Source organism: Stegodyphus dumicola, chromosome 9, assembly GCF_044657685.1.
Source record: "Stegodyphus dumicola isolate Sdum_Otavi_A_Nest chromosome 9, ASM4465768v1".
NCBI lineage: Eukaryota > Metazoa > Arthropoda > Arachnida > Araneae > Eresidae > Stegodyphus > Stegodyphus dumicola.
In genome coordinates this window covers 143,891,992-143,915,002 of record NC_140776.1, presented here as the reverse complement: position 1 = coordinate 143,915,002, position 23,011 = coordinate 143,891,992, and the positions used below count along the sequence as shown (strand labels likewise).

At 30.5% G+C, this 23,011-nt stretch overlaps 1 protein-coding gene across 2 annotated transcripts in view; it reads left to right on the top strand.

Annotated features, from left to right (window-relative positions):
• The window catches only part of HDAC1 (histone deacetylase 1), a 77,321-nt gene that overhangs the window by 442 nt on the left and 53,868 nt on the right, over positions 1-23,011 (top strand). For both annotated transcript variants that reach the window (XR_015043106.1, XM_085824188.1), the window contains exons 2-3: positions 11,854-11,966; positions 18,659-18,776. Coding sequence is in view for 1 of the 2 variants with exons in the window: in XM_085824188.1 (XP_085680314.1) it covers positions 11,854-11,966; positions 18,659-18,776 (231 nt within the window). In the remaining variant the exon portion in view is untranslated. The remainder of the gene's footprint in view (positions 1-11,853; positions 11,967-18,658; positions 18,777-23,011) is intronic.

Genomic DNA, 23,011 nt, shown 5'->3' with positions numbered 1-23,011 from the left:
TATGCTGCGATACTTAGTGCTTAAACTTGGATGAGGAATTTAATTCAGAATTTTTAAATCGAAATATCATAATAAGTTATTTGTTTTTAAATTAGATCGCATTTCTATCATGTATTTAGTCGGTTGTAAAACGTGCAGTTTAATTCATGTTGAGCCAGGAAAAACGTTTCGAGGCTGTACTGAAGTAATAAATATTTTTTGTTAAATGTACTAAATTTTAAAAATACCTATACTTGTTTTGGGTATTATACCCTAGAAATTGTATTTATTTAGGAGCTGAGAAGAAAATTTAAATATTTGAATGAAATGCATTAAACTGGTTATTTTTTCATAAAGACGGTTCATAAAAATCATTAAGTGCGAACACATACGAAGCTGAAGCAATGAAAACAAAATCCTCAGAAGGATGAAATACTTTTCTATGAATTGTACTTCACTTGTATGAATTGTAATATTATTTTCATCACTGCATTTACTGTTGAAATCTAAAGATGTGTAGCCCGTTTAAATGTTATGTAATTCCCTAGCATTTATTCTAGATTGTAACATGTAACAAGTGCATTTCAGTAAAATGACATTAAGTCAAATTGTAATACTTTTTTGGGAAAGCACATATCCGATTTCTTGTATTAAGGGACCTAATGGGTAGCTAAAGCTGCAGAACATTTATTTGGTGAGTGTTTGAGTGCTGTCTCTGTACATAATTTTTCTGATGTCTAATATAAGTGAAAAACTGTTGTATACTTTGTTATAATAAAGTAATCTAATGTTATCTAATATTGGTAAATGTATAGTTTAAGGTATCCTTTGGCGATTTTTGGTGGTACATGAATACCGATTTTGTGCAATTCTTTGACTTGTTATTTTGGCTTGCGAAGCGGCGATTTTTTTGCCAAAAATCGCTACTACACAAAGCCAAATTAACAAGACAAACAATTACACAAACTCGGTATCCATGTACCCATCGACTTATTTTCACTTAAAAAAAATCCCCGAATTGCACAAAAATGGCATTGTGCACTCTTTTAACTTTATCCATGTACACGTAGACATATTTTCACTTAAAAAAAGATCCCGCAATTCCACAAACTTGCAATGCGTACTCCCTTTGTCCATATACACATATATTTTCGCTTAAAAAGTCAAAGGAGCACCCAATTTTACAATATAGGCACACCAAAAATACATAATCTCAATAAAATACATTTTAAACCAAAGAATAAAATAACATAAAAAAGGAAAAACATGTTATACATTTAAGCACTACCAAAAGCAAATACAGTCAAAAGTCGTTAATCCGGACTCGTCGGGACTTCATCAATTCCGGATTATAGATCATCAGTTTAAATTTGGTAAGATAGCATGCAGAAATTATAAAATTAAAAATATGAAACCATAATTTATGAAATAACGAGGAATTGTGATCTAAAGGCTTAATATAGGTAAAAAAAAAAGCTTAATATTTATTTGTTTACTTTATTAAACATTTCTTTCAATGTAAGTTGTTTAAGTTGCTTCGTTTTATGTGATAATACTTTCTCTTTAATTCTATAAACAGACATATTTTCTTGTTCAGTTACAAAGTTCCGCTGTTCAAGTCCTATAATTGCTGCGTCGAGAATACCGACTAATTTGTCAATCAAAATTTTTTCATTTTCAATAACCTCTGTGTCACTTTCTTCACTATCAGAAGCAAATTATAATGACGAGGAATTTGATTTAAATCATATCAAAGACGGAGTACATCGAGATCAAATACTACATTTAGTAAGGAGTTATAAGCCAAATAAAATAAAAGCATCTGCCCTGAAGATAAGGGTAGTGCTGACAGATCAACTTCCATTTCATTGCGCGCTGCGACGTCCCCCCCTTCCCCGCAGAGCAGCTTGAAATTGATAAACAGATTTCGGAATGGTTAGAGAAATGAAGGATATGCCTTTATCCATTTTTTTTTGCAGCAATTCCACTTTTTGTTTAATAGACTTCGAAACATACTTTCGCTTTGCAGATCCTTTACATGTTAGTAAATATATATCAGAAATTCTATTTGACATAATCGAAAGTTCAAGCTTACTTTTATAAAATTGCTCTAACAGTCTGCAAAAAATAATAAGCCGGATCCAATTCGAAGATTAAGGAACAACGCAATCTGCAACATGAACTGAATTAGATAATTTTAGCTTAGATTATACCGTCCGTTATACGTTAAATGCGCATGCGTACATGTATTATGCGCATGCACAAATGCATATTCGCAGCCGTAAAGGTCTTACATGCATGCATCAATGCGACGCATGCAAAGAAACTTTGTAGCTTTGAGGTCCGGATTATAGATCATTCTGGATTATGGGTGTCTGAATTAACGACTTTTGACTGTATTCACTTACCATGATTTCCGAGTTCGCTTCATACACTCAGAGCCACGTAAAAATCAAAATCTAAATCATACTCAAATCACTTTTTTTCAAACCAGCTACTCTTTCTGATCGAATGCTTCACATAGTGACCAGCTGAACCTTTCTTCCTACAAACCCATTGAAATCCATCTAAACCCTTGTTTCCCAACGTGGGGCGTTCCTAACAAGGGGGCAATTCGAAAATGGACTCGTCCAGAGTTTAAGGGGACAAAGGACGTTCTAAATATGTTTCATAAAGTCAAAATTTTTCGAAATTTCATTTTTTATTCCCCAAAATAAAGAAAAATGTAAGTGATGTATACGTAAAAAAGTTTTTAAAATGCGGTGCATTTTAAATATTTTATAAAGAATTCACTGTAGACATGGACATTTAATTGTTTTTAAAGGCATTTAAATAACTGATACATTATGCTTTCCAGACATTTCTCGCACATTTCAGACAACGAATTTATTTTATTTTTTACTGTAGAAATGGCAACCGGTATATTATTTTTCCCTTGAATGGCAACAGCAGCTGCTTTCAGCTTTGTTTATATTGATCTTATATTTGTTTCTTTCAGCCCTTAGTAAAATGAGGGGTGCAAGCAAAAAAAAAAAAAAAAAAAAATCAACGGTATTCGAAGGCATATTTAAAATTTGGTTACGTACCCGGTCCATTAAACGATCACCTTTTGTCTTTTATGCTAATAATGCCTGACCAACAAATCAATGAAACTAGGTCGTCTTGAGGCACATTTGAAGGCGAAACATAATGCTGATATTAACTCAGATTTGAATTATTTTCACACTTTAAGGAAAATTTTTGAAAAAAGAGCAATATTAAAGTCTCTATTTACTGCTCATAATGCAACTGTTAATCATGCTCTTGAGGCTATTTATCAAATTTAATTACTCATCGCTTAATCTGGGAAAAGCCGAACTATAGGGGAGAATTGAATCAAAACATCAATATCAGCATTTAAAACTGTTCTAAAAAAAGATGACAGTGACGTTAAAGCTATGCTTCTAAATAACAATACTGTTTGCAGAAGAAATATTAAATGAGGATACTGAAATACAATTTGTTGAAAAGCTGAAAAAAATTTTTCGGTGCAAATGGATTAACCAACTTTGAGAGACAGTCAAACTTGTAACTATGTACTTGTAACTTATGTAAGATATATTCATAAAGGAGATTTTGCCGAAGAAATGTTTTTCTGTAAATCATTAGAAGGCACCACTACCTCCAAAGATATTTATAGTAAGCTACAAAATTACTTAGATATAAAAAATATGCCAATAAAAAATATAATGCATCTTGTACTGCAGATGGTGCTCCTAATATGATGGTTGAAAAATAAAATAAAGCAGGAAATAAGAAAAAGGATTGCTTAAAATTGATAAAAGATAAGAATCCAGAAATGCTTCTTGTGCATTGTGATATTCATAGAGGAAACGTGGTGGCTAAAAACAATTCGCCTGTTCTAAATGAAGTAATAAATTCATTTATAAAGTGTATCAATGCTATTAAAGCTATGGCCAAATGTGAATGTCTTTTCAAGTTATTTTATAAAGGACAAAATGAAGACTATATGAGACTTGTACTTCACACTGAAGTAAGAAGGCTGTTAAAAAGGAACTGCTTGGAAAGATTTATGGAACAATTTGATACTCTTAGTTATTTTATAAGCGACAAATCTGAGATGAAAAATCTGTTAACGGATGATAACAAGGCAATTGTGGGTTATTTAGCCGCTATCTTTGAAAAATTAAATATATTAAATAAACAACTTCAAGAAGCAAATAAAACTTATGTCGATGCAAAAGGAAGATATTTGATTTCATTATCTTTGTTGAATTATGTCAGGCATATACTATTTATCACAAAAATTTTGAAAAGTCTCATTGGCTCCAAAAATGTTACGTGACTACCGCTATACTTGTTATTGTCGATCATCTGAAAATTTTATCGGCTGATTTAAAAGATTTTGTAACTTAAAACAAATTGATTTCCCAACTTGGATGATTCAGCCAATGCTAGTGGATTTGGCTGATATTTCAAATATGCAGTAAAAAAAAAGAATTCGCAGAAATGCAAAATTATGAGTCAATTAAAACTCTATTTAATATAAAAGGAGCGATGACATAGCTTTGTGAGGAAACCAGAATCAGATATCCAAATGCAACAAAATTTGCAAGAGAACTATTACTGTTTCCATCTTCATATTTTGTTGAATGCGGATTCAGTGCCATAAATGATTTGCTGCTAAAATAATAAAAAAGAAGAAAAGAAAAAAGAAATCGGTTGGATATAATGAAACCGGGAGACTTGAGACTCAAGTTATCTAAATTGAAACCTGACATAAAATTTCTTTGCAGCAAGTATCAAGCGCAAGGAACTCACTAAATTTAAATAATAAAAATTACTAATACTTAAAATGAAAAACTTTCACTAAAATGAGTTTTTCCTTGAATTTCAGTTCTCCACGTTTTTAAAGTTAACTTACTGTGTTTGTTCACAACATTTCGTAGACATTTCTTCCTAAAAGAAATTTCTTTCTTGAACATTTCAATTTTTAAATATTAATAATTATGTATATGCTAGGGGGAGCTTAAAAATTTTAGAGAGGATTAGGTGGGACATAGCACAAAAAAGGTTGAGAAACACTGATCTAAACGGTTTTTACGTTCGACTAGACGCATATCCTTCCTACATACAGGACACTTATAATGGCTACTAAGTAAACTTTCATTTACACACCAGTCAATTAAAGCTCTTTTCCCTCCAAATCGTACAGAAACTTCAAATTAATCTTACTACATTCGGCGGTACTTTTCCGTTTTTCCGGCGCAAATCTCACCAAGCAGACTTTATTGGAGACAACATACAGTATACACATAAGAAATATTAAAAAAATGTTAGTTCTAAGAATTCTTTTTAAAAAAGAAGGCATAAACATTTTAATATCGCTTAAAATTTTATAAAAAGCCAATAAATAAAGACAACAAATTTGTAAAAAGACATTAAGAATTTACTAAGCTTTCATGGTTCAACATCCTAATTCGCCGGTTCATATCACGTGACCCCAAGCGATCTCATCTCACGTAAACTACTCTACAAAAATCTAATGCTCTTAGTAATTATCCACATTAATTTCAAGTTAAATCTTAATTTGGAACACAAGTTTAAATGCAAGAAATATTTCAATTCGTACGAATAGCTTACTCAGAAATTCTGTAAAACTGCAGTGCTTTACTTCGCTAATGCATTCTCATTAGAATTGATGAATTTAACCCTTGACTTTACCTTTTCTATATTTTTTGGCTTCGGGTCATTGCTGTGATTGCATCCTAATTAACTTAATTACCGAAAATTGCCTTAAACATAAAACTGAACTATCTGATAAAAATTCTATGTAATGATATGCCAGTATTGAAAGAAACAATCAATCTGATAAGAAAAAGCTGCGACTTGTTTTGAAAATGAGGCGTAAAAGGTTACCAGCGAGAATATTTCGTTTGGCATGGGTTGTACCATTATTGGCGACTTTATCGCTTGCGCCGGCAAAACGGAAAAGTACCCATTCGGCCATTCTACCGTCTAAAGAATCAAACCAACACACACCAGAAAAATGCTTACAAAACATCCCATGATTAAAAAATTCCCAGAATCATGCACCCGATTACGTCACAAAAGGGTTTCCATAACATTCAACTACTCAAGCTACCATAAATGAAACAACAACTTTGCGTGAAATCAAAAAGCAACTTCGCCATAATACAAGAGGTACCTTAAAGTCTACTCTACCCTAATATTTTGTCATGCAGTTAATACATTGTAGATTAAGAGATCATAATTAATAACTTAGATATATTTTCATTAATCTTCTTATCTGTTATTCAGTTTAATGGGGGGGAAGCAGGCAAAAATTTATTGTATGGTACACCTTGGCGAATCGTTTCTTGTTTGATGCCAAGATCACCTCCAGGAAGGCACAATTTCAAGATGGCCACTACACAAAACCAAAATAAGAAGTCAAAAACTCGGTGTCCATGTATACTTCCAGTGCAGTATTTACGTATAAGCTACACAAGCTATAGCTTAGGGCTGCCGCTTTCTTGGAGGTCCTCCAGAAACCCTCTAGGTATCCGAAAATCATATTTGGCACAGACATACAGTGGTGGCCAAAATTGTGGACACTTTTGGAAATTTTCATGTTTTTGAACTTTGTATGCTTATAGAAAATGTTACGTTTCGCAAAATGCAATCTTGTATATATCATTTTAAAGAGAATTTATTACTGAATTCAATACAAAACACAAAATTCAACTATTTGCAATACAAAAAAAGTTATATGTACTTTAATATAAATAAAAAACACAGTTATGAAGTGGTTTGTAATGTCTAGCTTTCCTGGCCAATAACTGTTGTTGTTCTGAGAATCAATCAAATGTTAGTAAGTGCCGGTAGAAGCTGAAATGATGTTTACACTTGAAACAATTCATTATTTTGCTTTGTTCTGTAGGAGGACCTGTTTCTTATACACTGCAATTACAAGTAGGAATTCTTGTAAAAATTTTTAATATTTAGTCAAGAAGCAATGACATCAAATAAAAGAGTAGATTGGACACCTAGAAAGAGATGTAATATTATTGTGTTACGAGAAAGTGGTCTTTCCTATGCTGAAATTGCAAGACAGGTGGGTGGTTCAGTGACTACATCTGGAGTCCGAAAGTTTTGTTTTACGATATCAGGAGACAAATTCAATAAAAAACAAAGAAGGAAAAGGCTGAAATAGGTGCACCATATCTATTGATGACAGAAGAATAAAAAGACTATGTCTCTAAGATAGAAAAATGTCATCAGCGGCCATAACAACATCGATTTTGATTATGAATTTGTTTTATAAAATTCTAAGCTGTTGAACTACAAAAATATAGATTTTAGCAAAAATGTTATGCTTAAAGAATGAAAAATACCTTACGGTACCTTTAAAATTGCATACGTCTTTCGATACCCTTGATAGAGTATTCGCTACTTTTATTTTATGTTTCAAATGCCAAAATGTTTTAAATAAAACAAATTTTTTTCACATCCATATATTATTGTAACATGTACCTTTTAAAATTTTTTAGAGGAGAGGCTTTACTGCTACTCATTTTAAACTCATCATTTTAATTTTATATATCTGAAAAAAAAAATCCCTTTGGGCTTAGATGTTTTACTTATTTGGGTTAATTAAAAATAAAATATAGTGAATGCACAGAAATTAAAGATTTGCACATGCCAGAAATGAAAAATATGAAATATGTATGGGTATTAATGCATGTGCTTGCAAAAAGCATGTATCTGCCTTTAACAAAATACATAAATATTCATTAAATTATTTATAAATGTATTTGAAATAAAGGATTTATTCATTCATAAATAGCTGTGAAAGTTACTATGGAGAAATCTAATTATTAAATGTATCTAAATTTATAATGATTATAAATATTATCTAAATATATAATAACCTTAACATTGAATTGTAAACATAAATTGACATCTTGTTGACAAATACTTTTTAAAACTATTTAAGCAAGAATTGTTCATACTGGAAAGCAATCTGTTAAAAGGTATTGTAAAGCAATTTCTATGAGATGTGTATTTAAGAAATTAATAAAGAAGAGTTTTGGAATATGTATTGTTGAAATTAAGGGTAAAAATATCTAATAAGTATAATTAAAAGAATTATTCCCCTTGCATTTTATAATAAGTCAGTTACAAGTTTAAAATAATATTAAAAAATAATACTTACTTTATTCCCTTTCAGAAGTATTCAGGGAAGGTTAAGTACTATTTAAAGTATTTCGCTATTAAATTAAAAGGTGTTCTAATTTGAAATGGACCGAATAGTGCATTAATTATAAACCGACTTACAGTTTTCGATTAAAAAGATGCCTTAGAAGCTAAAAAATCATGTCATAATTGAGAAAGTATTTTAGGAAGAAGCTCTATAAATAGAAAAGAAATAATGCATAATTTTAATAATACAATAAACTTTTATCTTAATTTTGTAATCCTTAACCGAATCAAATCGAATTACCTTAATTTTTTTCCTAATGTAATTAACGTAAACTTGTGAAAATATTTCATTCAAATTAAACCATTCTGAGAAAACTGTTCTGCGAAAAGTATAGCATTTAATTCCGTTCAGAATAAAATGTTGTTTAAAAATATGTTGTTTTCATATACTTAGGACTCTGAAGTGTTGTAGAAAAAAAGAAAATACAGTCAAAAGTCGTTAATCTGGACTCGTCGGGACTTCGGCGATTCCGGATTATCGATTTTTCCGGATTAGATCATCAGTTTAAATCTGGTAAGATGGCATGCAGAAATCACAAAATTAAAAATATAAAACCGTAATTTATGAAATAACAATTATGATCTAAAGGGTATCAAAATTTACAAAAAGAAAAAGCTTAATATTTATTTGTTTGCTTTATTAAACATTTCTTTCAATGTAAGTTGTTTAAGTTGCTTCGTTTCATGTGATAATACTTTCTCTTTAATTCTATTAAACAGACATAATTTCTTGTTTAGTTGCAAAGTTCCGCTGTTCAAGTCCTATAATTGCTGTGTCGAGAATACCGACTAATTTGTCAATCAAAATGTTTTCGTTTTCAATAACCTCTCTGTCACTTTCTTCATTATCGGAAGCGAATTATAATGACAAGGAACTTGATTTAAATTATATCAAAGATGGAGTACATCGAGATGAAATACTACATTTAGTAAGGAATTATAAGCCAAATAAAATAAAAACATCTGCCCTGAAGATAAGGATAGTGCTGACAGATCAACTTCCAATTCATTGTGTGCCGCGGCTTTTCTCCCCCCCCCCCTGCAGCAGAGCAGCATGAAATTGATAAACAGATTTCGGATTTCAAAACATACTTTCGCTTTGTAGATCCTTTACATACTAGTAAATATATATCGGAAATTCTATTTGACATAATTGAAAATTCAAGCTTACTTTTATAAAATTGCTCTAACAGTCTGCAAAAAATAATAAGCCGGATCCAATTCGAAGATTAAGAAACAACGCAATCTGCAACATTAACTGAATTAGATAATTTTAGCTTAGCTTATACCGTCCGTTATGCATTAAACGCGCATGTGTAAACGTATTATGCACTTGCACACATGCATATTTGCAGGCGTAATGGTCTTACGCGCACGCGTAAATGCCTATGTGCATACGTCAACGCGACGCATGCGCAGAAAGTTTGTAGCTTTGAGGTCCGGATTATAGATCATTCCGGATTATGGGTGTCCGAAGTAACAACTTTTGACTGTATATTTATTTATATGTATATTTACGACGTAATTACAAAATATTTACATCCGATCGCGTCAAAACCCATTTGATCTTAATGGTAAATGACGCAATGTTTTGGTCGCCACGTAGGGATCACCAGTGCTTCAGAGCAGGGTACGGGAGAAACCTGTTTAGGGCTACTCCATCTTACTTCCTACCTCCATGATCTTAGGCATGGGAGCTTACCTGGCTTCTAATGTCATTACAAATTCTGTTTCTGTGACTTAAGTTATGAGATGGACTGAAATTTGTTTCTTAGTAATTTCATTATGCATATTAGTTTGAAAAAAAAAATCATAAAATCATATTGTTGATTTTATATTGTTTAAAACAGGAGTTCTCAACCAGTGGTATGTGTACCACTGGTGGTACACAAGAGAAATATAAGTGGTATGCAAAGAAGCAAAGTATTTTGAACTATTAAATTCAAAACGTAAAACCCTAACATCCTGATTGATGTTTTTTCTTTAACAATCGTAAATTTATGCGATCTGAGCTTTGTTCGTGGGGTGATGGTAGTAGTACTTTGTAGTGGTTTTACTAAAGGTTTTCAGTTTTTGTTTTGGTGGTACGTGTTAGTCAAAAGGTTCAGAACCGCTGGTTTAAAACTCCATTTCTTCTGCTAATTAATTGTCAGTTAATTTATGTTATTATTTTTCACTTAATTTGTTCATATCCATTGTGAAAATCCAAATAATAGTGAGAAAACTAAATAAAAAACTAATACTATTTCTTCAAAAAAAATTTTTCTTCAGTTATAGAAATTGGGATTCAAGATGGATGGAAAAGTATTCAGAATGCTTTTTCAATTTTCATCAAAACTTCATAGAAATATAAATTCACAGCATTTTTATACAGATGTATTTCTTGGTTGTTGCATTGATAAGGAAAGAAAGGTAAGCCGAATTGGGCAAAACAAACATCTAGTAATCCTGTTTTTGAAAACAAATACATCAGTTTTGAGACACTGTAACAAAAACTTTCCATTTCAGAGAATAAGTCTAAAAGTAACAGTAATTTATATTTTTGGTTGTACTTTACAATAAATGTGTTACGATTAAGCATACAAAGTAGCAAGTCCAGAGTGTTCTCACTAGCAGCACATCTGGCTGTTATGATTATGTGAAAAATAACACATACATAACAATAGGTATTTCAACATTCAATTTTAGAAAAATTTTAATTTTGTTTTGGAGAAAAATAAGATTACTTACTGGAATAGAGATTTAAAAAAAAAAAAAAAAGCATCAGCTTTGTAATGCTTAGATTTTAGTGTGATGTTCAAATCATTTAAATCAGGAGTTGCAAGTTGCTTTAATTTCTTTAGAATCAAGAAGTGGTCCAAAAGTCAAATAATGATACAACTATGGTTGTATGTACATTTTGTATATGAATGAAAGCAAATGTAAATTATAATAAAATATGTCTACAATATTGTAATATAAAATATGAAATGTTCAATAAAAGGTGTGCAGAAATGTTAATTTTATACGTAAGTAAATACAGTAACAGAAATCCCTCCTGAAAGACTGAATCTGTTGCCATTTTTTATTCGCTTAAAATTGAGGATTTTATGCAATTTTTTCATATTTTTTTATACATTAATAATGTTGCGATCTTGGGAGCTAATCAAATGCTCGCATTACAAAGCTGTTCGTATATCAGAATATGTCACAGGGAGCTCTTTTGCAACAGCGGTATGATATTTGACTCTATAACAGACACAGCATTGAATCCTAGGGTCATTATCATCTTCAAGGGCATGTGAATTTCATGTGCTGCTGTATTTGTGTTGATGTCAATAGATGGCGACACAAGCAAGCAACTACATACTAAGCGGTACCAGGCAAGCATACCACCACGATTGCTACAATAACAAAGGAAAATTTGAACCGATTTTTTTTTTTTTTTTTTTTTTTTTCCCAGTTTAAAATTATTTCTATGTTGAGTATTTTGCTAATTTTTTATTATGGAGCTTCTGTTTACAAAATAGCTTGATTTTTATTCAGTACTTTTGTTTTAAAATTTTTTACTGCAAACTGTATATCAAAGTATATATCTTTTATATCATATATTGAATGTTTATGTATTAGGTGATATTGGGAATTACTACTATGGCCAGGGTCACCCAATGAAGCCACATCGCATTCGCATGACTCATAATTTAATCTTGAATTATGGCCTTTACAGAAAAATGGAAATCTATGTAAGATATGTATTTTATTATTTCATCTCTGATTTTATATGTAAAGTAAAATTTTTATAAATTTCAACTAGCTAAAATAAGTATTATAATAAAATTTAAGAATATGTGAGTACTTTAATATGTCAAATGCCATAAATACAAAAGTTTAGTTTATATGAATCAGCATGAAATTCTTAGCATATCATTTAATTGAGAAAGTTCAGAGTACTACTAGACAGTGGTTATTGCCTTTATTATGCAGGATTTCTCTGTAATAATCTTAATTAATTGTAATGTGTATTATTATAAAGAGTAAAACAGCAATACTTTTTTCTGTGTAATTAGAAATTTCGGATTAACCATAATCTCTGTTGTTTCATTTAAATCTTAAATTATTATATCAATCAGTATCTCTGTCTGTTCAGTCAGATGCAGTTGCGACAAATACTGATTATCGTGCTTATTTTAATATATGCGAATGCTTGTGTTTGCCTTTTCATATTGTTCTGTTTTATTGTAATTTTAAATAATGCCGAAGTGTAAAGTGATGGTGAAATTACACAGTACTGATGAAGGAGAAGCATATATAATTATTGTTTTGAGAGTGATAAAAATACATGGTGATTCTATGATCATGGAACAAACTTAGAGGGTTGGTTGAGCATACTAAAACATGTATTTTTTGTATAGGAATGTAGGGTCTAAAGTGACATGTTAAAGCACGAATGCAAAAAAGACATGGGAGGGAAAATTAGCTTATTTACAAAATCAACGCAAAGGGCTTCTTTGCAGTAATACAGTATTCACAAGAAATGTTCAAAATTGCGACCACCAGTAGTAATTGAAATTGTCGTAGAAGAGTTCGTTATTAGTGATGTTATAGTTCTACTTTATTTCAATTGGTTAAATAAGGTTTTGGTTTGCAAAATTTAGCATTATTATTGGTTAAAACAGTTTTTGTGTTATGTAAATGTGTGTCATGAGTGTTATATAAGAATCATGTAACAAAGATTAATTTGAAAATGATTAAGGAAGTTCAGGAAGACTTATTATAATCAACTTGGTATTTTTAGGACATAAAGAGAGGTAACCATATTGAAAGTGATACTTAAGGTATTATAAATTACAGTTAGAAGTTTTTATATATATTCTGCATCTGATTTATATATACTATATATAATGCACATTATTGTTGCATATTTAATTTTATGTATACAGTAAATAAATAATGCAAAAATAAGTCAACTAATTTTATAAATGCATAATTGAACTAAATAAAAATGTGTTAAAAAGAAATATTAATAAAATGTAAATGTATTTTATGATGCAAGGCTGTATTATACGTTGTAAAAAATACAACTTGCAAATAGTACTTGTGCAAATAAACTTAACATATGTGATGTGAAAATTTTTGGTTTTATCAAAACTTTTGCTTTTTGTTAAATTTATTAAGCTGTGGAGCTATTGGATCAAGAATTCATAGTACAACATGTGTATCTGAAATTAATCTGTGATCTTAAAAGTAATAAATATTTAATTTAATGTATTAATATAACACCTAAAGTATCTTTCAATAGTCTGCATAATTTATATATTATGGAAGGAATGCGCACTGTTTTGATATCCGATTTGTTTTTAGTATTATGTAGAATTTACTTTTTCCCATAGCATCTTTTTTTGTTGTTAAATCATTTTTGAAGCTATAGGTAGCACGTGGCATATGTTGCCTTGACCTGAAACTAAAATTAAATACCTTCTAATTGAAATTTACTGTCAACATATATGTACATGCATTTCTTTAACACAACACAGCATATTTGCTATGTTGGTGTGCTTCTTAAATATGTAATATATTCTTTGCCAGTGTTGCTTATTTTTAATTTTTTGCATTTTGTGTTAAGTTGTAGAATACTGTGGAGGTATAAAATATTTGCAAAAAGGGCTTGATGCAGAGTTCTTGAGTTTTGGAAAAAACATCATATTGGTCAATGAATCCAGAATACAGGAACCTCTTAAAAAACAAGTATTGGAACAATGAATTAGAAAAAAGTTGCTACTATCAGAAAGATTGGAAAAGCATAATGAATGTATTATCCTCAACTAAACTGGTGAAGAAGTAGAGTTCAGTTATACGTGTATGCTGGATCTAGATGTCAGTTTCGAGAATTTGGAAGAATTAGTCAATCTTGAAGAAAATGAAGTTACTGTTGAAAATTTGATTAATTATCAGCATTAAATAATTAAAAAAAGAAAGGAATAACAAGAAAATTTAAGAAGAGAAATTGTCAAAACAGTTTCCTGCAAAAGGATTATCTGAAGCATTTTATAAATTAAATCAATGACTTCAACTACTTGAAAATACTGATCAAATTGCTTACTATTTTGCCAAATCAGAAAAGCAAATTCAAGAAGCAGTTGTGTGTTGGAAAATAAATATATTAACACTTTCACTGCTGGTCATGTGAGGTTGTGTTGCTATTTAATGCTGTGTCATAGAAATAGATTGTACCATATGCCGACTTGCATATTATAAGAAATGTGGTTTAAAAGAGGTAATAAAAGATTATGTGCACCACATTGATTACTAAGCCTTTAAGCATAAAATGTTATTACTATGTAAACAGCATGTATTCGACATTAGAGGTACGAGGAGTGATCCAAAAAAAAGTTTACAAGGCAAATGAAAAGATATTTATTAACAATAGAATCAAGAGACACATCCGGCCTTCACTTTTCCACATAGTCGCCAAACCTGTTTAGGCATTTGTCAGAATGTTCGACCAACGTAAAATTACTTCTGCTGTGCTGCATTGCACACTGGCGTGTGGCATTTAAAAGTGAATCAAAATAAGTTAACAGTATGCATTATTTTGGTATCAAACTATGTCACAAACAAATATATATATTACAAATGAATTTATTACAAGATAGTTACAATGATATATTTCAGAATGTTATTTGTGTAGGATCTTTGCACAAAATGAAACTTTGTTTCCATTCCAAATTACATACATTTACAATTAGTTTCTAACCTTCACTCCACACCAATACCATCGTATATATTCAAAATGTAGTGCTGACTGAACTTGAAAATAAACAATGAGATATTGCTTTTCCCACGCTAGTGCACAACTGGCACCTGAGACATCACCCAAAACCACACGCAAGAGTGTGATTGGCTCTTCAGCCAAAATGCCAGTCATGTGCCAGTGCATGATCAGCAGTGAATGTGTTAAGAGAAGGGGAAAAAAAGACAATGTTGATGAATTTTCTGATTAAAGAAACTATTCTTGGTTGCAGTGAATCATTCAAATGAATTACTCGCCTATAATTTTCAGTTAAGGACCTAATTTGTATGGTTTTGTGATTTAGTTTATGCTAACTAATTTAAAGGAAGAACAATTATTAATTTTATAAAATAGTATCTATGTAATGCATGTAGGTATGTATAATTTTATGCGCTACATAAATAATAAATTGCTAATAAATGTTTTATAAGTTTATACATTTTTAAACCTATTTTATGTTAAATAAAAGCCTAATTTGGTACTAAACCTATCAATAACAAAATGAGTTGCCAGCTTAGGTCAGAATCGACTTACATTGGGACAATTGGAACTGAACTTGCTGGTCGAGCACTACCTGTAACTAAAACAATTTTTTTTTTTTTTTTTTTTTTTTACCTTAGAGTACAAAGTTGACTTTTCATTTTTTATACTTTCATAACTGTATATATCTTAATTTGATATGAAATGTTTATACGTGTGCTGTATTTTTTGTGCTGCAGTATCTTATTTTATTGTCCTAAGTCCAAGATGGTGAACCTTCATACATCAATCTGCCAAATTTTTAAAGAAATATTTAACATGGCCATGATGTGTTAACATATATTATTAACTTGGGGACTAGTGAGGGGGGGAATAAATAAAATTAAATACTTCAGCATTAATACTCTACTTGCAATCGTAAACAGACATTTCTACAGCAATCATATTATTATCAATTATTTTCATTTCTGAAAATAATAGCTCGTAGGTAGATGAAATTATTGTCAAAATAGCAAACAGACTTTTTCAGACAGCTATATGTGTCTGGAATTGAATTCCATATTCTCACAATTTTAGTATTGCCATTTTTGCTTATATTGCGTAGTAGTCTTTCTAATTCTATTCCAACTCTTCCAATAAGTTTTTGAACCCATACTGCCCTAGACTGAAAATCAATTAGCTTTGCATTTCAGTTTCCAACCAGTCATACTTAAACAAGCTGAGTTTATCAAATGGATTCACATGAGGGTACCTAATAAATTTGAGTGTTCCCGATAAACTCTGTAAACTGCGAAAACCTTGATGAAAGTCGATTATCTTATAAATCCAAATTGCTAGTAAATTTTTTCAAGTTTGAGAAATTTGTTTTTGGAAACAAGATCTTTACTGAAAACGTGAAGTTTAGCCTCAGAATCACGAATGAGATCACCATATCAGAAGCAACATCAATTGTTATCGAAACAATCTTATTTCTTTCTCAGCAAGTGAATTTATAGCAGCCATACAAATATCTGTATGCTTAGTAAGTGTTTGGTTTTGTCAAAATAGCCATGCTTAATAATGCTTAGCTGTAAATATAATTCACACAAATGTAAGCATGGAGTTCTGTTAATGAAATTAGTTAAAAAATGATCAAGACTGTGATTCTGGCTGTCGTAAGCACGCACCAAACAAGTGAATGACTAGTTGCCCTTTCAGATGAAAGGACAGGGCTAGCAGGATCACTACCTGCAAGAGAAATGGTTTTGAAGGTGTCCTGGTGTCAGCTGACTTTGCTGATAGTAAGTACCTAAATTCCTCAAAACATATAGCGCCCCAAATTTTTTCCCGCGTGCCATTAGTTTGCCAACATCCAAACTTGTCGGGACTTCAATGATTCCAGGTATTAAATCATCAGTTTAAATCTAGTAAAATGGCATGTAGAAAGTATAAAATTAAAATCTGGAATTGTAATTCATGAAATAATGAAGCATTTATGATCTAAAGGGTATCAAAATCTACAAAAAAAAAAAAAAAGTTTAATATTTATTTACTTTATTAAAAATTTCTTTCAATGTAGATTGTTTAAATTGCTTCATTTTTTTGTGCTAATACTTTCTAGTTTTGTAGACAGACATAATTTCTTGTTTAGTTACATTGTTGAAGTCTTGTAATTGCTGTGTCGAGAATTCCAATTGACTTGTCAATCGAAATTTGTTCGTTTTTAATAACCTCTCTGTTTTTTCCCTCACTATTGGTAGCCGTATTTTCTGGATCTAGAATCATACTACAGATTTCGCCCTCGATTAATTGATTGATGATTGAGGAGCATTGTCATTACAATGAAAAACTTCTTTTATATCGACTGCTTCTCCACATTTCTTTACAGAATCTGTTAATTAGAAAATCTCATCTTTGGTTTGCAATATATGAAAACCTTTAAAATTAACAACTATCATCATAAAATTTAGCTGTTGTTCTCTGTACATACTTGGCTATGTATCATGAGATTGGCAACTAAGGACAAGTTGTTCCGCTAAATTTTATCTTGCTTCTATCATATAATGAGACAATTAAGCCTGTATTGTATTAGTTTAGTTATTTATTATGCTTATGTCTATTTCTTGCACATGCTTACATGAGTCCTGAATAAATAAATTCCCACATGTACTTAAGGCTTATTGAGGGCCAGCGTTAGATATCTTATGCAGTCTCCGTGAGTCTTAAATTATGCTACCAAGCGCCTCTCCTTATCTTCCCTAAATTCTGCCACCCGGTCTGGACATACAAGCCCTAGCGCTGATTCTGGCTTTATATGAGTAACAAATTGGTTATTCTTAATTCAAACAGCACTAAATTTAATCTTTTGGCCTATGAGTGAGTATCATTAACAAAATCTATTTTTTTGTATATGGAAAGAAATTTTTATTAAATTTTTCCTCGTCAGCATTTCTCAGTACATTGAACTTAAATCTCTAATTATCGCTAAGCATAATGTCAACATAAAAGATTACCATATTCTTTATTATTCAATTACTAACATAAAAAAAAAATATTTAGGCATTGCTACATGAGTCATTATTCAAGTTGTCTTGTGTTGATAAACATGCAGTAATGAAAGCAAAATATGATAAATAAATGATTCGCCAGTTTTGCATCAGGAATATAAAATATTAGTAGGTGTAAAATCAGCGATGTGTCTATGTAGAATGTTTTGGTTTGAAATGTATGCCAAGCAGATATACATCTACGGAGCCAAATTATTGATCATACAAATTTATGCTAAAATGATTTTTCTTCAGTAATGAGATATTTTATTTAGTGCTGAAGTGAAATTAAGAATCGAACTCTCCACATGTTTTATTATGTGCAGGGGAGATTAAATGCGCATGCGTAAAGCATTAAAAAAAAAAAAAAAAAGTAGTTGGCTTTGAACTCCAGATTTTATATCATTCTGGGTATTGGATATCCAAATCTCGGACTTTGTGCTGTATAAATGTTTCATGCCAATTCAAATATCAGTAGTTGGCAAAATTCAAATAAATTTAAAAAATTCGTAATTATCCTTCAAAATAAATTTTCTGATGTTATTTAAGATTTTTCATGCTTGATAATTTTAACGATTTCAAAATAAGAGTGCATTTTATTGAATAAGTGATTTTATTGATATTATGTTTTTAATTGTAGAGACCACATAAAGCCACTCAAGAAGAAATGACTAAATATCATAGTGATGATTATGTTCGGTTTCTGCGAAGTATTCGGCCTGATAACATGTCGGAATATAACAAACAAATGCAGAGATGTAAGTGGTATTAACATATTCGTATTTCATTTTTTTTAATTACAGTGTTTTACATTATGATTGTTTTCAGTGTCATGTAACTTTTGTTATATTACATATATTTATGTGTTGAAATTTAAATTCCTTTAGAATGCAAGAAGTAAAATAAAAAGGTAAATGAAATAATATTAGCTAAGATTTCTGAATTAATGGAAATGCAGTGTATAAAATTAAAAATGAAAAGTTCTGTTATGAGCTTAGATATTTTTAATTTAATTTTTGCAAAAATATAGCTTCAGTTTTTGAAAATCGTTTATAACATACTTTCCTTTCTATTAAAATATTTTAGCTAGAAATTGCTATTTACTTGTGCTTTAGAATTATTATCCTAATGCCAGTGGTGTTAAATAGGATGTTATGAGTGCGAAGTGCCCTCATCAATAAGGTGAAAAAAGCAAAGTTTATGCCATCATCTGGTGACTCAGATGTGGTTACTCTCCCTTTCTTGATAATTCTGTTAAAATTTTCTTCTCTGATGCAAAGCTGAATGAACTAATTCAGGAATAGTTCTGTTGGTCTTATTGTGGTGGTTAGCATTTCTACAGGTGACTTTGCTATCTCTGGGTCTTTTTAAAGGGAAAATATTTCTTTTATCATGCTTACCCAGTTTATATCAGTTAAGCTCTCTTCATTTGATTTTTCTGCATTTTTTTGTGGACTTTCTTTTTTGGGTGAAAGTGGTGACTTCTGAATTTTTTGATAGTTCCGGAAAGTTTTCTTTGCTCTTCAGTATTTGATTTACTGTTTTTTACTCAGTGTTTTCTTAGAGCTTTTAGAAAATTCTGTTTATATTCTCAGCAACTACAATAGCTGCTGACATGAGGTCTGCTACAGAAAATACAAACAGGGATTTCTTCTTTTGGCTTAGAGCATTCAGTACTTTGGTGGTTTTACTGCAAATCTCACAGCTAGTGATATTGAAGTACAGTTTATAAGTGTGGCCCTGGCATTTATAGCATTGGGTCAGCTCCATCTTCTTAGACTAGTATTCTTCGGTATGTACATTAATACACATGTTGTTCACCTTAAAATTTGATAGACCAACTTTGTTTTACTCTAGTTCAAGAAAATATGTGGGAAGTTTCTCAATACTGTTTACAGTTGTTCTCGTAAATTGCTTTACTTTTAAGAATTGGAAAATTTCATGTTGCTAAATTATATTGTTATTAATTTTTTCTTTATGGGTTGTTTAGGGGATATTTTTCAGAATTGCTTTAACAGTCCTTTCACTCTTCCTCCGGTATGTGTGAAAAGTTAAATTCACCATTCTTAGCTTTTTCCTAAATTCAGATTCCAGGGTTTGTACGGTCCTTAAGAGTCCTTAAAAGTCCTTAGATTTTTTTGAATCAATTTTTGGTCCTTAAAAGTCCTTAATTTTGGCCAAAATCAACAGAAGGTCCTTAATTTTAATCATCTGAAATTTCTGTTTGTTTTTACGACGGTCATTTTGAGTGTGAATTAGCATTTTGAAGAATATTTTTGGCGATTCACTGCCGTATATATGGTAATCTTTTGAATGGATTTATGAGTTATAATTTGTTTCTATTTCTAATATAAATGATGGGATACTCATAAATGTTTCATAAATGTTCATAATGTTCATAAATGTTCATAAATGTTCATAAGCAAGAAGTGAAACATAAGCATTTCGAAATTCATTTTTTTTTTTCTAGTAAAGAGCTCTTAAACAACTTTTTGTTTTGGAGAATGTGAATTCTTTTATTAAACGGTTCTAAATTTGGCGACTTTTCAAAATTTTGGCGATTTTAAGATTAGTTTCTATAGAAACTTTTTAATTCCAAAATCTGAGAATTTTTCAACGATTTTTTTTAAAACATCGTAACATTGATAAATTTTATTAAAATAATGGTAATATATTGAAGTTATATTTAAAAAATAACATTAAAATAAAACATTTCTATTTTTCGCTGTCATATTATAAAGTTTCATTTTGGCAACTTATAAATATTTTGAATCTGAAAAATAAACGAGGTATAAGGCTATAAAGCACAAGTTATGAAACAGTTCTTAGCAAAAGCAAAATAGCTATGTAATTAATTAAAAATATCTTCTTTTTAATTTTTTTATGGTAAGAGTTTTTCCCGTGATATATCTAAGAATATTCAGAATTCTCAGAATATGCATCAGTTTTCTCTATAAAATTACTTTTACACTTTTCCGCTCCGATTTTTTTCCCAAAATATTTCTAGCATTTTGTTGTTAAAGAATTCGTAGGAGTAATTTTTCTTTAGGATTTTAGACACTGTAGCTTGGAAAGTTTAGGAGCATTTGAAGGTAAGATTTATAGACCCACGATTCTAGAAGATTCGAGAAATATATGACAAAATAAAAAATGAATGTATCGAATGGTATCGACACGTAGTGGATGTGTATTGTACAGAAAGTTTGCAATTAAATTATTAATTTTGGGAGAACATCTGGAGGAACAATGAAAACATAATATTTGAATGTATTACTTCTGATACTAGAATCTTAATATATTTATCTTCTCTTTATTTTCTCTACTTTTCACTAGACAGAAGCATGGAAAATATCAAAAATGCATCTGATCTTATCACCATTTTCCCACCTGATGCAATCTCTGTTGATCCTAAATTCAGCTGCCTAGTGCTTATCTAAATTCTGCTTTCAATGCCTGCTCTAAATTCTAAAAGTTTTGCCATTTCTAGATTTTGTTGTTCTGTGTGTCACTAAATTCTAAAAATTCTGCCATACCTGATCTGTAACCGGCTTTTACTATATATATTTCATATTTCTTCTGAAATTTCTTTGAAAATATCAGAGATATGGTGCTGATTTCTTTTCTGTTCTGCTCTTTTTAGCCCCAAATAGCCATTAACCCAGAAAGGCTGTTAGTCTCAAAACGGCATTTTGCATCTAATCACTATAAACAGCTGTACCACTGTTCAAGTTGTTGCCACCAAATATTATTGCCCTCTGTTATACTTAAAGAAACTAAATAATGAATAACCTACATAAATCTATGTATATTTCTCGCAATGTGTAAAAACAACAGATTTCCTACCCAAACATGGACACCTGGCAGCTCGAATTTATTGTCTATTTCATAATTTGTAAAACTTTAATGAATTTTTTTTTAAGAAACTCAACAATTTCAAAACGGGCAGTGACAACATTTTAGGGAATAAAATATTTTTATTTCCAGCATGTAAGACTGTCTATCAGAAATTCTAAAGATATGCTGTTTTTAAATATTTTAGTCCAGCGTGACGTTGCCCAAATGCTCTCTAAATGTGTATGTGTCTGTAAATGAAAGAAACACCCGTTTGAGCGTAATATGAAATCTGAAATCTTTCAGATATTTTTTTTAGAGTTTGTAAATTTGTATTTCCATTTTGGGTACTTACATCTTATGCCATCAACCATGAAAGCCTGTGTAGGTCCCACCAAAGTTGTGCAAGTTGTTCTTGTAGAATTCTGATCTCACTACTTATCCGCAATTCTTAAGTAAAACATTCGTAGGTCTCTCTGCACAATCCACTAAATAGTCGTCGCTGCAAAAGTATTTGACATGTGTCATTTTTTTTTCTTTGCAAAAAAGCTGTATGTGATTTTCTAAGGCTCTCCGATTTTACTGTAAGGTTTGTTTAGAGCACTATAAGTACAAACTTCCTACAGGTGATCGTTATCGTCTATTGTTGGCAATATCTGACTGTGCTTTTCCCATTTGCCTGTAAGGTTTCCATTCTTGCTGTTTGTTCCTCCAAGGAAATGACTGTTCATTGTGGAAAGGAAATCTGCAGTTAATCAAATCAACCTGGGAAAATTTTATCAGCTGATTTTGAGTCGTAATATTTTTGGTAATGAAAAGGCTGATTTCTCTGTTAGCAAGAGCTGTAAGCTCTACAGCTACTTCTTCCTGTCTTTTATTTATGAATTATAAACTATTTATCAACTGTGAAATATTATTGCATTTCAACAAATCATCAAAATCCTATTTTATTTATTATGTATATAACCAAAATTTTGTATCTAAATCTTTATTTGTATTATACATTATGCATTCTATATTCTACGTACGTACCATCAAAATTTCTGTTAATATTTATATGAATTCTGTCAATGTATGTCAAGTTCAAAATTATGTATATATCAAAATCAAAATTTTTATTGTAATATAAAATTTTAAATAAACGTGGTCCCACAGAGTGAGC